At 40.1% G+C, this 18324-nt stretch overlaps 1 protein-coding gene across 1 annotated transcript in view; it reads right to left on the bottom strand.

Annotated features, from left to right (window-relative positions):
- Positions 1 to 317: 317 nt before the first annotated feature.
- Arp6 (Actin-related protein 6) overlaps positions 318 to 18324 on the bottom strand; it is an 86341-nt gene continuing 68334 nt past the window's right edge. The window contains exon 7 of the mRNA XM_067138843.2: positions 318 to 1991. Within this exon, the coding sequence (XP_066994944.1) occupies positions 1862 to 1991 (130 nt within the window). The 3' untranslated portion in view covers positions 318 to 1861. The remainder of the gene's footprint in view (positions 1992 to 18324) is intronic.

Raw genomic sequence — 18324 nt, 5'->3', positions numbered from 1 at the left:
ACCATTTGCAGATGATATTGTGGTCTGGGGAACAAAGGCAAAGAAGTACAAGAACAACTTGATGTACTGAACAAGAAATTTGAAAAGTATGCTATGAAAATCAGTGTAGAGAAAAGGAAGGCCATAGTGATATCAAGATGAGAAAGAGAAGGAAAAGGCATTGTGAAAATTGAAATTGTTGACAGTTTCAAATACTAAGTTAATGCAGAATACAAGGCTGGACATGGAGATTAGCAAGAGGGTGCAACAGGGCAATGCATTCTACCAGACTGTAAGAAACCTTGTCTGGAATAAGGATACCAGGCAATTGTAAAGAGATAATGTACAAAATGTATTATGCACCCGTATTGACCTATGTGGCTGAGACCAGGACAATGTACAACGATTGGCTTTACGCCGCACTCATGGCGACGATGGGATAGGAAAGGGCTAGGAGTGGGAAGGAAACGGCCATGGCCTTAAGTTACAGCCCCAGCATTTGCCTGGTGTGCAAATGGGAAAATGCTTTATGTCACACCGACACAGATAGGTCTTAAGGCGACGATGGGATGGGAAAGGCCTAGGAATGGGAAGGAAGCGGCCTGGTGTGAAAAGAGGAAACCATGGAAAATCATTTTCAGGGCTGCCGACAGTGGGGTTCGATCCCACTGACTATCTCCCGGATGCAAGCTCACAGCTGCGCGACCCTAACCGCACGGCCAACTCGCCCAGTACCTGGACAATGACAAGTAGGGAGGAGAGTAGAATTCAAACCAGTGAAAGAAAATACCTACGAAATATGACAGGAAAGGCATATTGAGAAACAAAGATGTGAGAAAGGAGGTTGGAATGGAAAACCTAAATGAGATAACTGACAGGAGTAAACTAAGACGGTCTGGGCATGTAAAGAGGATGGAGTAGGAAAGAATACCAAAACAGATGATGGAGATGAAATTTGAGGGAAACCTAGAACAAGGTGGATTGATTCAATAAAGAGGAGTGCAAGAAGAAACCTGGACTGGGACAAAATGATTGAAAAAAAATGGTGGAAGGAGAAAGGAAGGTGGAGAAGTGCCATAAATGCCCCGACCCAGCACAAGCTGGATAAGGGGAAAGGAGGAGGATGATGATGATGATGATGGGGACAGTGATGTGGCCAAAAGTGCAACTGTTACCATTTACTTTGCTACCTGAGAAGAAACAAGTTACTTGCCAACTATAGCAAAGATTCCAGAAATTAACTTGCAAATTACTATAATCTGTGTTTTTGCACAAATATTTCCATTTCTCTGCTGCTGTTGTTATTATTACTATTCCCTGTCATTCTATGTTTATGAACTGGTGTGTGGTTTCTAACACCATGTGTTCTCAGGGACCAATTTGAACAAGGTAGAACAAGTCCTATTTCACAATTTACATAATTATATAACATCCTCGCTCAAATGGCACACTTCTTTTTTTGTTGCAGGTGGTAATAGCTGTTTTAAGAGGAATGGTGATGAGGTGATCAGCTCATACACTCTTCCTTTCTACTTCTCTTTCTCGAGACTGACTGTATTTATTATACTTGCCCATTAACAACTCTTCAAGCATGCTTCCCTTCGTCAACATCTCTGAGAGACTCCCGAAATGCTGCTTGTTCTCAATACCCTTTACTCTATTCCCAGAGCTTTTACATCACTCACAGTATGAGGAAAACCTAAACTTTGAACACTTTAGTTCTTAATGATGAAGATAAACATTAATACATACGCAAGTGCTCGTACTACAGCCTTGAAAAAAGTTAACTTCATCCCCCTCCTTCCTTTCCTGATGCCCAATATCACTGCCACTGCCAACAGTGGGGTTCGAACCCACTATCTCCCAACATTTGAAAAGTACACTAAATGTCAAATTTCTCAGAACATGCAGTATGGCCTTCTTCTTCATACTCCTCTCTTGTAATGAACATACTTTTAAATTCCTTATCCTTGGTAAGGGAGCACCCACCATGCCATGCATATGTTACAGGGCTGAAACAGAAGAAAAGATATATTAAAAATCACTGCAAACATTTGGGTTTTTTTAATTCTCCTATACAACCACTCTGGTGTCATTAATTATAAGCTTTGTTGTATTACAATTGTCAGACCATTTACATTTTTTTTAATAGCCATTTGGAATTAACTTCCAAAAGCAGAATCCTTCAGTTATTTGCCATAATATTTTCTGAAAAGAGAATCTTTTCCAGCACATTAAGTTAATTTTTATCTTATTCAGAATTTAGTTCTTCTTCCGAGATGAACCATATTGTTGTTTTCTGTACATTCTGTAAAGTTTGCTGGTGTTTCGAATTCATTGCAGTATTCTTTGTCAAGGAGACTGAAATACCCCTACTTGATCTGAGGTAATCAGTCTCCCAGGCAGCAATCAAACTACCAATTTAGAATTTTATACATACCATTCTCTCTCTCTCAATATATATATATAATCTGCTGGGGAAATATGGAAATTTTGTAAGAAAATAAAACAGTGTATTATATTGAAAATGTGGAAACCTTTTGGAGGGTACTCGAAGAGACAATGGACCGGATCCCAAAACACCACATAACTATTTTAATGGGAGACTTTAACGCCCAGATTGGCAAAGAGAGAAAATTCAAGAACATAGTTGGAGATTACCCAGCCCACAAGAGGACCAACAGGAATGGGGAAAGACTGATTGATCTGTGCAGAAATTACAACTTAGTCCTCAAATCTACAGCTTTCAAACGCCTTCCTAGGAAAGCCATGACTTGGAGATGTCCTAACCCAATGCTTGGGGAATTCCAGCTGGACCACGTAGCCATCAGTAGAAGCAACAGCAAAGAAGTGCTGAATGTCAAAGTATTGAGAAGCGCAAACATTGATTCAGACCACTATCTTTCTTTGATCAAAACAAATTTCATCCCTCTTAAAAGCAGCAGGGAAAACCACTGCATCAAGTCACGAATTCCAAGGTTCAATCCAGCCAGGCTGAAAGATAACAATAACTTCACAGAGACCCTGGCTAAAAACAAAGACAAAAAAGATTGGCCCCAACTACAGAAGGCACTAATAGATGCAGCGACAACCACCATCCCGGCAGTCAGAAAGAACAAACATCCATGGTGGACAACTACTTGTGACAAAGCAATAGAAGAGAGAAAGCAAGCATGGCTAAAATGGAACCGTAACAAAAGTCTGGAAAACCATAAAAACTTCTTAGAAGTTAGGAAAACTGCAACTAAAATTATCAGGAACACCAAGAGGCAGTACAATAAAAATATCATTGAACAAGCAGAGAGGGATTTTGAAAGAAACAACACTAGAGACTTCTACCAAACTTTTAAATCTCAAATAACACCCTACTCAGCCCCTACACTTCACCTTCGGGGAGCTGACGGAAATCTGAAAATGAACAATGAAGAGTGAACCACAGTTCTAGCAGAGTATTTCAACAACCTTCTAAATTCAAGGGAACCCAAGGAGAAACTGCATTTCGAACCTCAGAATGTTACTAAGTCGGACTCTCTCCCACCAACAAAGGGGGAGATCAAGAAAGCCATTTCAGAATTGAAATGTAACAAAGCAGCGGGCGAGGATGGAATCATAGCAGAGCTCTGGAAATACGCTGATGAGGAGTCAATCCAAAGTATCCATGAAATCATATCAAACATCTGGGTGACAGAAGCGTTACCTAGCGACTGGACTTCAGCTATCATCCACCCGTTACACAAAAAAGGCGACAAATCAGATCTCAACAACTACAGAGGGATTTCCCTTGTATCAGTGACGTATAAGATACTCTCCAAAGTATTACTCACAAGAGTAGAGGCTCAACTAGACTCCTGCATCGGAGAGTACCAGGCTGGGTTTCGCAAGTCAAGGTCATACGCCGAACAAATCCTGAACCTCAAAACCATCATCACTTACAAAAACCTAAGCGCCTCACCCTACGTGGCAACATTTGTTGACTTTCAGAAGGCCTACGATTCAGTAGATAGAGAGTCACTCTTCCAGGCACTCGCTGAACTGGGACTAGATAAGAAAACCTTGAATCTAGTGAAAGCAACTCTTACCAACACTACTGCCAGAATCAAATTCAGAGGGGAACTGTCCCAGAGATTTGAGATCAAAACAGGTGTTAGACAAGGGGATGGCCTATCTCCAATCCTCTTTAATTGCCTACTTGAAAAAGTCATTCGTGAGTGGACGAAAATGCTACAGGATGACTCTGGATTGAGAATTGGCTACAAGAAAGACAAGTTAACAGTCAACTGTTTAGCCTTCGCAGACGACCTTACACTCCTGGCATCCAGTGTGGAGGAAGCTATCCATCAACTATCCTCTCTCGACCACATAGCAGCTAAAGTAGGGCTGAAGATCGCCATCAACAAAACACAGTTTATCACCAACATCAAAGATGCACCCAAATCAATCCCACTGGGGGACAAAACAATACAAAGGACTAACTCCTTCAAATACCTAGGAGAATGGATAACCCCAAACATGAATGAAGATCAGGCCATGAACAGCAGATGCATCAAATTGGAAAATGCCTACCACCTATGTAAGAGTATGTACAAATCCAAATCCCTCTCCCTTAACCTCAAAATCAGGCATTACACTACTGTAGTGAGACCGTCAGTACTATATGCCTCAGAATGCCTAAACATGGTAAGAAAAGGGCAACTTAGAAAACTGGAGCTGAAGGAAAGGAAGATCCTGAGAAAAATCATGGGCCCCATTAAAGAAGAAGGCAAGTACAGAATCAGGCACAACAACGAACTGTACCAACAATTGGAGAGCATTACAACATCTATGAGGAAGAGGAGATTGAACTTCTACGGTCATGTCATGAGAATGGACAATCAGAGGCTCACCTCCAGAATCTTTCACACCATCTCTAGAGGGAAAGCGACTAATGCCAAGTGGGCAAGACTCGTCAGAAAAGACCTTCAAGAATTGGACATTGCTCCCAGTGAAATTTATGACAGGAATAGGTACAGAACGTTGATCAGAACATCAAACTCTCTCCAGTCACTAACAGAAAAAACAGTACGTCCGGGAGGAGGTGTGAAATGGACTCAGGAGCGAAAAGACATTCACAGTGCAAGAATGAAGGAGTACTGGTCAAAGAAGAAAGCTGCTAGAGATAAGAACCACGTGGTCCATAGCAGGCCCAAACGGAACTTAAAAAAAAATACACAGTATAGTGGACCAATTGTCTAAGGGTAGTGAGCCTGCCTCTCACATGGAGGTCCTGGGTTTGATTTCTGGCCAGGTCAAGAAAGGGGGCTGTTCGAGGTCCACTTAGCCTACGTGAGAACAGTTGAGGAGTTATCTAGCAGTGACAGAGTGGCCTCAGTCTTGAAAGTCAAGAATAATGCGCTGGGAATTTGCTGGCCTTGGGGCTGAGCAGCAGTCACTTGGTAGACTGTTGTAACATGGGGTTTGGTATATACAAATACGTAAATCATATGGTCGATAGTAGTTGTTAACTCATTAGAAATAAAGGCTAAGTAAACGATCACTTAATTTTAACATGTTGAGTGCAGAGCCAATCGTAGCACACTATTCCAGTGGTGCCAGGCATGAATTTCAACAGTATTCCGCTGGTGCCACAGCAATTGTATGCCTTGTAAGCTATTTATATAATTTTGGGATATATTAATATGATGTACTAAGTAATACCTCATCATACCAAGGTCATGTGTGATGCCATATGGTGTCGCATCCATTTTTACGAAACATAAAATATAGCATGACGCCATACGGTGTCACAGAAGTTTTTGATGCTTTATATGGAATGTACAACACAAAATTTCAAATTAATTAAGGGTTATGAACTTCATATTGTTGGTCCGTATTGAACAGAGATAACATAAAAATAATGCACAGTAGAGTTTTCCACCTATTCAATACTAAGTTATATCTACAGTATTTACATTACATGGGACTAGTTTCAACCCTACTCGGGGTCATCATCAGCCATATTAAAACATACACAAAATAAATGCGAAATTCTAAAACATGTTTTTCTAGCAGTAAGAGTCTTATGAAAAATAAAATTTTACAATATGAAGTGTGGTTGGAATGTTGCAAATGAAAATGAAATATTACGTGTGATGTAGGTGAGTAATAATTAATACAAGTACATTATATATGCTAAGAATTCTGGGACAAAAGTACAAATAAGGTGCTCTGTGTTGTTAAAGTCTATAGACTCATGGAATTCAGTAGGTCCTGGTGATACGTAACGGGTGCTATGGCAATAAGAATGAACACAAAGTAAACTGACACATATATAAAAATATACAGGTATGTACAATGTCTGAGTAACAAAATGTGTGGTTAATACTCTCTGGAAGAAGAGTCGACTAAACACTGTATCAGCTTAAGGCTGATGCTCCATGAGCAGGTAAAACGCCACTGTTCGCCCGCCTGAACGCTCAAACTTTTTGCCAATTCTACACGAGCGGTTGATTTGACGCCTGTAAACAGCGCCAAAAAGGCCGGCGACGCGCAGCCATTCTCCACCAGCGATAAACACGCCGTACTATAACGATGGATGTACTACAAATAGGTTGTGTTGTTGGAGCTGTTCAACTACAGTTATTAGCAATATTAAAAAAGAAACCTGATAAGAAAAGACGTTGGTGGACTCACCCTGCGTTATCGAATCGGCTCACCGCTGGACAATTTCATTTAGAGAAATGTTTTTCCAATATTATAGAATGTCAGTTGCTTCATTCGATGAGCTGTTTGAACTTATTAAGGTGCATATTACTAAACGAGTGAAATGGTAGTTTAGGGGAAGACCTGAAATTTAATTCTCAAATATTTAAATTATTAGTGGTCTTATCGATAAAGATTACATAATTCAAGTTATGTAGAATTAAATTTCCGATCATTTATGTCTCATACATGTTTACCGTACCGGCTATGATAAGAGATATTCATGAATTTGTATTTTTGTTGCTAAGTCTATATCAACGGCGAACCAGGAGAAAATTGATTAACATAATATAATGAAAATCGGTACATAGAGTCAGGGAATAAGAAACTACAGTCTAAGCTATAAACAATTTTATTCACCCTGGATGAAATTGCAGTTTTGGAAAAGGCACCTAAAATGCATTTTTTACATACCTCCAGTTATTTGTCCTATCGAAGAGTACTGCATAACAAAAGTTAGAGAGAATACAATTTCCGATCATTTATGCTTTATTGCCAGCGGCCATAGCCGTGTTGAAACACCGGATTCCGTGAGATCTCCGAAGTTAAGCAACATTGGGTGTGGTCAAGATCTGGATGGGTTGCCACGCGCTGTTGGTGGGGGGTAAGGGGATGGAGGAGCGGAAAAGATCTGACCACCCTACCGCACACAAACTCCGGCTCAGGCACACCTCTGCGAGGTTCCGACCTGCCTTGGGGAAGAATACACCCTTACCTTTATGTTTTATTCAGTTTTACCGCACCGACTATGATAAGAGTGGCATTTCAGAGTCGGAAGAAAACTAAATGTGAAGGCTTACAATATCGAAAAAGCATAACATTCAACTACAAGAACATTATATTGACCATTGTTTGTTTGTTGTGATGTTCTTTGTATCCTATGCTGCCACTCAACTCCGATAGATGGCATCACTGCTGCGTACAGAGTATAACAGCCTGACTGAATATTGGCAGGAAATAGCTGGGGAGTTAGAAAACGTTCTTCTGTAGCGTTCCATTCCTCTGGTTCATACATTTCCTGATACTGCTAGTACGTAGCACACTGGTTCATCATAGTATTCCAGCTATTCGATCCCTACTCTGACGCGCTGTTTTGATTGAGCAGTGTGCACATTTAAGACAGAGGCTCACTTAGTAGTAGTAGTAGTAGTAGTAGTAGTAGTAGTAGTAGTATGATCTGGTCTAGAATTACAATTTAGCTCCACTCCAAATTATAGCGCCACAATTCACTAAATAATTCAAAATTCAACCCTGAAAAGAGCCGTTTCTTAAGAAAAGCTTCTTCCGCTTCACTTTTATTAAGTCTATATTCATTTTATTCCAAATTAGCAGTGAAGAGGGGCTTTCTCCTCTGGTTTTCAGGAAGGATTTACCTCCAAGTCAGATAGATTTTTTCGCCGCCAGTGTAGTGAATTGAGATTTTCCGACTCATCGGGTACTCTTAGCAAAACAGATTATTAAAAGGGCATAATTTTTGCCCTGGGACTCTCCACTATTTGAGCCCCCACCCGCCAAAAGAAGACAAAGAGTCTTCACGAATCACGAGTGTCTACAGCTAGGTCATTCCAGCTCTGAAAATTTGGATTGTTAGATCGGAAGCACAGTACTGTTCGTTAAAAGTGAGAAAATGCGTGGTTTTTCATTTGATCGAGAATTTCATATGGAAACATTGCTTTTTAATCGTGTCATTCCTACTGACATCACTGCAATGACCTATGTTCATTTCAGTTGGGAAAATGACTAAAACAGTCTTTCCGAAGATGTGAACGGGCAGGTGGAGATTGAATGTCTGCCATTATAATGCTCCCCAACTTGATTGTGACTGATGGTAGGCAAGCGGGCCTACCGTTAAATAGATATTCTGTAATCCAGTCTTCATATGAGAAAAGACGCTTGGTGACTTCCCCATCGCGTTTCTAGGGTAACGTTAAGAGCTATGGAATTTAATACAATCTTGCTCACAACGTGTGCACTACCTAACCTAGAATTCTGTATACAATGTAGAATTCTGTAGCGAAGCACAGGTACATCAGCTAGTAAAGAATGTACTACACTTCAGGCGGTTCCTATCGTGCGGCAGAGGTGGGTGAACTGCTCACTGCCGCCACGTGGAGTATGATTCGCTGTTCTACCGCTAGCGGGAATGACGCCTCTGCTGGCGTTAGACCCGCCTGCCCGCTCATGGACGCGTATGGATCAATATTTTAACGCCAGTTACAATCTTAATGAAATCTCAGAGAAACCCAACATACTTTACGACTTATTTATCACTTTTCTCAGAAATTATAATTCAGCCAACCAGAACTCAATCCTAAGTTTAATTAAAGGTACTTTTCCAAAACAATTACCCTTTCTCCCGCACCCTTGAGCTCCGCCTTAAATCCCCACTTCACCCCCCACCCCCATCCCCTACCAAGCCAATGCCACTCTACCCAACCCGCAAGCGCCTGCCCTCCTCCCAGCCCATATTTCTCCTTTCATAATCAGTCGCACACTATCAGCTAAACTACACACAAGACAGCGAGGTAAGTGTCCATTCACTTTGTGTTAATCTTTTCCTTTTGTACGCACTTTGCTTTTTACTAGCTTTTCTCAATTTTAATAGGTCCAATTTGTTTTCCGCTATGAACTGAGAATTCCACCAATTAATATCACCACGCGCAGTGTCCACTTTCTTCTCAACAGGAATTCAAAAACTTCACATTCTGCACAACAATCAACCATGCAGCCCATCAACACGGCTTGGTTACTCAATACACCAACTACACCAATCTACACCAGCAACAAGTCAGCTTGGTTGACAAGTTCCCTGTTTGAAGAGTATATGCAGGCATTAGATGCCAAAATAGGGAGCCAAAATAGGGAGCCAGAATAGGAAGATTGTGGGTTTATGGACCACTGACCTGCTCATCCCAAGGAGAGGCCGCATTTAACCCCTCAGTGTCACAGCCATTTAAATAGCTTCCTACCCCGCGGCCGAACGAGATTTCAACTACGAGCGACTGAAATACATTGATTCACTTCAAGCGTTACTACAAGCATAAGAGTAGCCCGATATTCACAAAATTTGGAATTCCGCATGATAGAACTATGTACATGCAGATAATTACATAATTGTTTCACATATCCTTAGTATTTTAGTTTCATGTGATATAGTTCAAAGCACTCTTCGAGACATAGACCCAAGTCACACTCCTGGCAGCAGTACGACGACGTCTAGTTTTCGCCGTGTTTTGAACATACGATGCAACGTCTCTGAGGTTTGGATTTCTCACTCCTGGGTGCTAATTTCCTAATAAAATGTCTTTCCTTCAACCTTGGAACTGTATTATCTGATGCGCGCTGGCCTTGAATATTTCATTCCCCGCCCGAGCGAGCGTATTTTGTAAACAAACCTTCCATCAGCTGAACCCGATAAGATAACTGCTCAGTGTTTGTCCCTGTGGCTTGTCTGAATATTATTAGAGAATTAAGGAATCAGAATTCACTGTTGAAAACTTCCCTCTGACCTGTATAATTATCCATAGCCTCCCACATGAAATTTCCAAGTACTGGTTCCTCCTCATCGTCGCTCTCATCATTTACCACTGCATCCGCTACAGCCACATCATCTATTTCATTATCACTGCTGGTAATACTGTCACTACTACTTCCGACTAAACTGTCATCTGAATTATACAACATTTCAAGCATGTTTCTGTCAGTCAAACCACGGCTGGAGCTGGCCATTGAGCAGGATGAAACTGAATGAGGGGAATAACATTTATGACGAAAAAAACCAACTCGATATAATATTTCAGATAAAAGGTCGATACATCGTCTTTCAAATGAGATATATATCATAACCAACTGCTTCCCGTATCGTATGACAGAAAGCAGCACTAACTCGTGCCAACACAGTGCGCTCGTGAAGAGTTACGAAAATGTTACAAGCAGAGAAATAAAGGCAAATATAATAAATAAACCGCGCTCTTAATGTAAAATTAGAGCAAAGAACATCACGTGAAAAGACAAACTTCTCAGAATATCACTTCTTTATTTTATTCTGTAGGAAAGAATGAAGCAAACAGACGTTTTAGAAAAGCAGAGATTAGTGCTCAGACTTACTTAACAAATACTTATCCTTGCAAAAACAACTTCATTTTAACGATTTTCAATTCTTAATTACAACACTGATAAAGCCGATAATGTCTTCTTGGAAACAAAACAATTTGCATATCCGTAGCCCGAAAACTCTTCGCACTATAGCCGTAAATGCAAAACGATGTATGGGTCTATACCACGTATAGAGGTCGGTGGCTACGGAAGAAAAGAGGGTCTATACCACGTATAGAGATCGGCGCTGAGGGGTTAAGGAACATCAAGGTAGAATTTTTCCATCGAATACAACATCGGTACTACAGCCCATGTACCAAGGAATCATCAAGATACTGAAGCAGAGGTACCAAAAATCAGTTGTGCACTGTATGCTGCTATGCAAGGAAGCAGGTAAACCCATGTGCAATCCATCTCTTTTGGTCACAATGCATTTCATTGCCTCATCATGGGATTCAGTGGAGCCTGTAATAATAGCAAATTGCTTCAAGAAAGCAGGCTTCGGTGGTGGTACCAACAGCATTGTTACGGAAGTTGGTGATGAAAAACTATACAGGAGAAGATGGAGATTAACAGTAGTTTTGACGACTTCACTGCCATTGATGATATGCTAATCACTTGCGAGGACCAGACCATCGATAAGATCTGCAAGGAAATTCAGGCAGGAGATGAGGAGATTCAAGAAGAAGAAGAAGAAGACGAGGAGGTTGAGGAAGAGAAACCCCCAAGACCATCTTGCAGTGAAGCAAGCATCTGCCTTGAAACACTGAGGCAGTTTATGGAAGGTTCAGTCAGTGTACCTCAGAACACATGGAAGGCAATGTGGGAAATGGAGAGGTTTATACTTCAAGAAAGCAGTAAAAACCTAAAACAGTCAACCCTGGACAATTTCTTTTCCAAATAGGAGCCTAGACTTTTGTGTTTGGAAATGTATTTAACGTCTAATGAAGTATGGAATTTACATAATGTACGGTTACCATCTACAGTTTTAATGTCCTTAGTACTACTTCTTATCTCTTTTGCAAGGCTTTATATAATACTAGCTGATGTACCCTTGCTTCACTACGGGATTCTCAAAAAGACTGTCTTTGTGGTTTTCCTACCTGAAGTTGCCAGTAGGAATGTAGCGATTAAAAGCAATGTTATCATATAAAATACTCAATCAAATGAAAAACTGAACATTTTCTCACTTTTAGCGAACAGTACTACTGTGCCGATCTAACAGTCCAGAGTTCCAGTGCTGGAATGACCAGACCGCAGACAGCCGTGAACACTCCTCTGCCATTATTCCATTAAATATGCACACTGCTCATTCTAATCAGTGCCTCAGAGTCGGGATTAAATAGCTGGAATGCTATGATGAACCAGTTTGTTACGTATCAGTAGTATCAGAAAATTTATGAACCAGAGGAACGGCATGCTAAAGAAGAAGTTATCTAACTCCCCAGTTACTTTCAGCCAATATTCAGGCAGGCTGTTATTTTCAGTACGACCGGGCGAGTTGGCCGCGCGATTAGGGCCGAGCAGCTGTGAGCTCGCATCCGGGAGGTAGTGGGTTCTAACCCCACTGTCGACAGCCCTGAAGATGGTTTTCCGTCGTCTCCCATTTTCATACCAGGCAAATGCTGGGGCGGTAACTTAATTAAGGCCAGGGGCGTTTACTTTCCACTCCTGGCCCTTTGCTATCCCATCGTCGCCATGAGTCCTACAGTATCTGTGTCGGCGCGACGTAAAGCAAAATTTTAAAAATCTCGGTATACAGCAGTAATCCCATCTATCAGAGATGAGCCGCAACAGAGATACAAAGCACATCATAACAAACAATGGTCAATGTAATATTATTGTTGATCCATGTTATGAGCTTTCTGTATTGTAGGCCTTCACATTCAGTTTTCTTTCGACTGTGTAATATTAGGGCGTCTTATAAAATTCATTATAGCGTAGACTGCAGTTCCTTATCCTCGACTTTACATAACGATTTTCATTCAGTTCTGTTTACCCATTTTCTCGTGGCGGCGCTGAAATGGACTTTACAAAAAAATAAAATTTCATGAATATCTCCGTTATCATAGCGGGTACAGTAAAAAATGTAAAAGACATAAATGAACGGAAATTTAATAATATTTAATTTAGTTACATACTATTTGTCAACAGGACCATGAACAACACAAACATTTGATTATTCAATCTAAGGCTTTCCCCTAAACTGCCATTTCACTCAACATAAATAAAATTATTTATGGCCTACATTGTAGCGACTTATTCTCCGACTTTGCATACCGATTTTCATTAATATATGACAAATAACAAATATTTGAGAATTAAATTTTAGGCCTTCCCCTAAACTACCATTTCTCTCAGCGTGAATACGATTATTTACAACCTAGATTGTAGCCACTTATTCCCGGACTTTACATACCGATTTTCATTAAGATAGGACCACTACTAACATAAATATTTGAGAATTAAATTTTAGGCCTTCCCCCAAACTACCATTTCTCTGCGCGTGAATAAGATTATTTATGGCCTAGATTGTAGCGACTTATTCCCGGGCCTTACATACCGATTTTCATTAAATTCTCTTCAGCCGTTTTCTCGTGATGCGTGTACATACATACATACATACAGACAGACAGAAATTACGGAAAAGTAAAAAGTTCATTCCCTTGTTACTATGGACATGGCCGATACAGAAATACCATTCTTTTCAAATTCTGAGCAATGTACAGACAAAACTCTTGTTTTATACATATAGATGTGCCGCGCTGAATGGCTCAGACGGTTAAGGCGCTGGCCTTCTAACCCCAACTTGGCAGGTTCGATCCTGGCTCAGTCTGGTTGTATTTGAAGGTGCTCAAATACGACAGCCTCGTGTCGGTAGATTTACTGGCACGTAAAAGAACTCCTGCGGGACTAAATTCTGGCACCTCGGCGTCCCCGAAGACCGTAAAAGTAGTTAGTGGGACGTAAAGCAAATAGCATTAATTATTATATAATATGTTTCCTTCTCTTATCAAGTAATTTTATAATACAGTATGTTCAATTATTTTACTTTATCTCTAAAAATACATGTCATGATAATCTAATATTTATATTGTGGCTTTCCTTTAGCAGCTCTTATATATCAGCATTTTTCGGTATCGTTCACAAACAAGGAAATCTGTTGGCTGTGTGTTTCACATGTATTCCCAAGTACAGAATAAATTTTCGGGCATTACCCCTTTTAAGAAGTTTCCTGTTTAAAGACGTTTCTTTTCGTGGTCCTTTGAAAGCTTAACAGAGTTTCACTGTAAGATTTTCTTGACATTGCATAATTCGGGAATGACTACTTTGTGTACGTATCGAATAAACCTGAATACCACCCACACTTTGTTTTATTGAAAATATCGCTTCTAAAAATTAGGTGCAGGTCTTATTTAAGCCTTTCATTTTGCGGCGCAATACTTTACGCGTCTTAGGGAATGTTATGTTTTTTAGTGTATTTTAGTTTTATGGGTTGGCACTGGTTTCAACTACATCTTCCGACAGAGTTTGTTTGAAAATAAGAAGTGGACATGTGTGTACCGTATTGTAATAATGGAGATTTGTTCTAAAACATAAATGTGTGTAAAACTTTCCTAAAAGTCAGCTGTAGTTTATCGGAAATCGTGCCGCCGGTAGGAAATACAATATAGATAAATCTTGTATTTGAGATTGGAGAAAGATAAACGATTTTCTCTTAAACAGTAGTGGTGATTATAGAGCTTTCCACAGGAAGAGTGCACAGTTTCCTGAAATTGAAAGGATTCTGTACAAATACATAACAGAAAGACGGGAACTGCACCAATTAAAAGCATCAGAGAAATCGCAAAAGAAATTTCTGCGCCAGAGTTTAAAGCAAGCCGAGGGCGGATCAGAAATTTCTATAAGAGGAATGGACTGAGCATTAGAAGGCGTACCACATTTCACAGCGTGTTCCTACTGCCTATGAAGAAAAACCGTTTTCCTTCCCGAGCCATATAATTAGGTTGCAAAAGAAAAATTCATACCTGCTTTCCCAAATTAGAAATGCAGATCAGACGCCCGTCTACTATAAAATGCCAACTGTGAGTGTTAAGAGGTCACCATCACAACGGGTGGTAATGAAAAACAGAGGTGTACAGTAATGTTATGTACTACTCTCGATTATCCGGGCTAATGAACGGGGTGAATGGCAGGGGTAATCAGAAAACATGGATAATCCAAAACCATGTGTTAATTACAAGAAAAATGCCTTCTATATATTTTTAAAAAAATACAGTACCACATAAAGTAGGCTATAAAACATTTATAAAGATAACTCACCCACATTATTGTGGTCTGAAGAAGTCTGTAATAGATCTCTGCTTTTGGTTGTTCATCTGCTTCTTTACCTCAAGACGTATTTGCATGCGGCAATAATGTCACCATATTCACACCCCCTATGTTCCATATAATCCAACAGGGTATCTATACACTTTAGAGCCACAGAATGAGAAACACTTTCATCACTTTTTTCTTCAATCTCACTTACAGCTGTCAATGTGTGGCAAAAGACCTTGGAGGTCAATGCTAATTAGGAACTAATATTTAGAGGCCCCATGAAGGGGGAAAAAAAAAAAAAAGAAACTGTCAACGTCACTACCATTTCCAGCACAGACATTATCAATGTCTTCATCACTTCACTGTTCAAAGCCTTGTTCACACGAGTCATTCAAAAACTATTCAATTAAGTTATCCTCGTCAACCTTCGAGCCCTTCAGCTTTTTAGCAAGAGTAAGTATTTCTTGAGGACTGTCTTCTTTGCGGATATCCTGTTCTATTTGTGGTAGAATTTCCCCCATGATCGCGATATGTTGCAAGGGTTTACTTTTCCCCAGGCTGTTGTAACTCCATATACAGCATCCAATAAAGAATAATTATTGTTTCCAGAAATTTGACAGAGTAACAACACTTATCAAATTTTTCAGGAGTTCAGATCTGTAGTGTTGCTTGACAGATGCAATAATGCACTGATCCGCTAGGCTGTATATATCTGTGCTGTCACATTCGGAGGAAGAAATTTGGCAACAAACTTTGTTTCGATGTGAAAGTCAAGTTATCGAAAAGTAGCATTGCTTTTTCTGGCAATCCTTTGTTTTTAAGAAATTTTCTTATGTCCATTACAAAATGTCCTTGAAACCAATTGAGGAATATTTTCCTAGTCATCCAGGCCCCCTTCTGATTGTAATAAACAACATGCATGGTTTTGGCTTCAGCCCCCTTGAATGAACAAGGCTTCTTGGCTTTCCCAATCATTACAAGCTTCATTTTGTGGTTTCCAGAGGCATTTCCACAGTATATGATTGCAATGTGTTCTTTTGAAGATTTGTGTCCAGGAATTAACTTTTCTTTTTGTGAAGCAAGAGACTTTGTAGAAAGATATTTCCACATTAGCCCTGACTCATCAGCATTACAAATTTGATCAGGAAGAAAAATTTTCTCTTCTATAAATTTCTTGAAGCTGATGCAAAATGATGCAAACGCTTCGGTACTCGCACTAAGACCCTTAATAGACTGACACCATGTCGCTGTTTAAATCTAGTACGCCACCCTAATGAAGCATAAAAATCACCATCTACGTAAGCCTAGCGCTTTATGAAAAAAGCTGGCTTTCTCGAAGAACATGACACCCAAAATCGATATTCCTTTTGCTCTCTTCTCGTAAAACCATTTCAGGAGCGCAGAATCAAGCTCCTGATAAGATGTCTTCACAGTTTTCTGTTTTGTAGGGCCAGAATCATTATCGCAGTCCCTTATGAAGGCTATAACTTTTGGTTGATTGTTTTTTATGTCTCGCACTGATTGCACTCCTATTCCGTCATCACTGCCTAATTTGTGTGCAGAGACTCTCTTATCTAATTTCTGAATGATATTTAATTTTTGTGTGATTGTTAGTGTACCGGGCGGTACACCTCCACGCCGCTAATTTAAAATGTGCGCCAGTTGAAACTCCTCTGCTGGAGGAAGTCTGAACTTTATTGACGGTATTAATTTTCAAGTTTCTCAGAAGATGTCACTACCTGGAAATTTTGGAGTTTTTGAACTGTGTCATTTTCGACGTATTTTTGTTTTGCTTGTAGTAAGAAGTGTGAACTTTCTCTTCTAGAGGACACTACTGCAGATCAACAATAGTGCACCCTAGTGCGGAGTGAAAGAACTGTTTTTTTGGAGAAATTTTTATTTCAAAAGTTTGTTTCTTGTTAAATTTCTTTCTGTTATTGTTTAAGTTGGCTGTATACCCCTCTCTTTTCCCCTTGTTTTGTATTTAGCCAATCCCAAATTTCTTTGATTAATTTCTGACCAATCCGATGTATCTTCCCCCAACTGGGATATGTTGCTGTACCCTACCCAATAAAGTGTTTGCGGGAGGGTGTTCTCATTCCCCTAACGCCTCGAACCTTCCGCGAGAGTATATAAACTGCTGATTTTAGGGTCTCCGGGCCACTTCTGTTCCATCTTTCAGTGTGTAAAGTACATAGCAGGGGGCGGGAAGCGCCTCTTTCTCCGGCAGCGGTCAACAACCAGGTAATGGCCGATTAATTACTTCTTTTCTTGCTTGCTCAGCAGTTTAACTCTCGGGGCGGGTCCGAAGTTTTTCCATTATGTAACCTTCCTTAAAATGTAAAGAAACTTGTATCTATTCTATCTTTTAAACTACATATTGGGATAGAGAGTGCTTAACCCTCTCGAGCTCCCACTCATATTGTTTTGAGGTGAACTTATTTTCTCAACCTATTCTTCCTTAACATTATGTAAATTTGTTTCTTTTCTAAAGTCACCTCCGTAGTATGGGATTAGCCCTTGCATCAGTGGCCTAGAGCCAAATTAGGTTTTGAAACAAATACATTAGGAGTGCAGATCGCCTCCTCTCAAATTGTTATTTTAGAGGTCATGTAATTACCCCTTTTTTTTCATCTAATAGACCTCAGTAGGTTGGGTATTTTACCCCTGTGTCTATGTCCAGAGAGGACAACTTGAAGGTGGAGTTTGGTGTGGCCTTTGAGAGGCTTAAAGTTGAGAGCGAGTAGCTCTTTTTCGAAAATTGAGTGTTGTATGCCTCGTAGAGGCTTTTCGGTGTAATTTGGAGCAAGTGCTCCTGAGCATGAATGGGGTTTTCTGCCCCTCTGTTAATACTTATTTTGAAGTAAGGTTGGGCTGATTGCCCAAGCATTGTGAAGTCGGGGCGCGAAGCCCAACTCCTGTAAATATTGTAACTACCTTTTTGACTTGCTACTCTGTACCTGCCATGCTTGTTATTTCTTTATTTTGAAAAGAAAATATAACCTTGTTAAATTTTAAATTAATTTTACTTTCGTAGCTTGAGACCTGTTCACCACCCCGCACCTTCTTTCACGCATAACTACCACAAAAATACGGTAACAAGTGGTAGCAGAGCGTGGTTGAATGGGTCTCATTTTAGCCCCTTTTGACGGCTAAACATTGTTTTGATCCGAACTCTAACCATTTTCTCAG

Source organism: Anabrus simplex, chromosome 1 (genome assembly GCF_040414725.1).
Source record: "Anabrus simplex isolate iqAnaSimp1 chromosome 1, ASM4041472v1, whole genome shotgun sequence".
In the NCBI taxonomy this organism is placed as follows: domain Eukaryota; kingdom Metazoa; phylum Arthropoda; class Insecta; order Orthoptera; family Tettigoniidae; genus Anabrus; species Anabrus simplex.
This window is presented reverse-complemented; position numbering and strand designations above follow the sequence as displayed.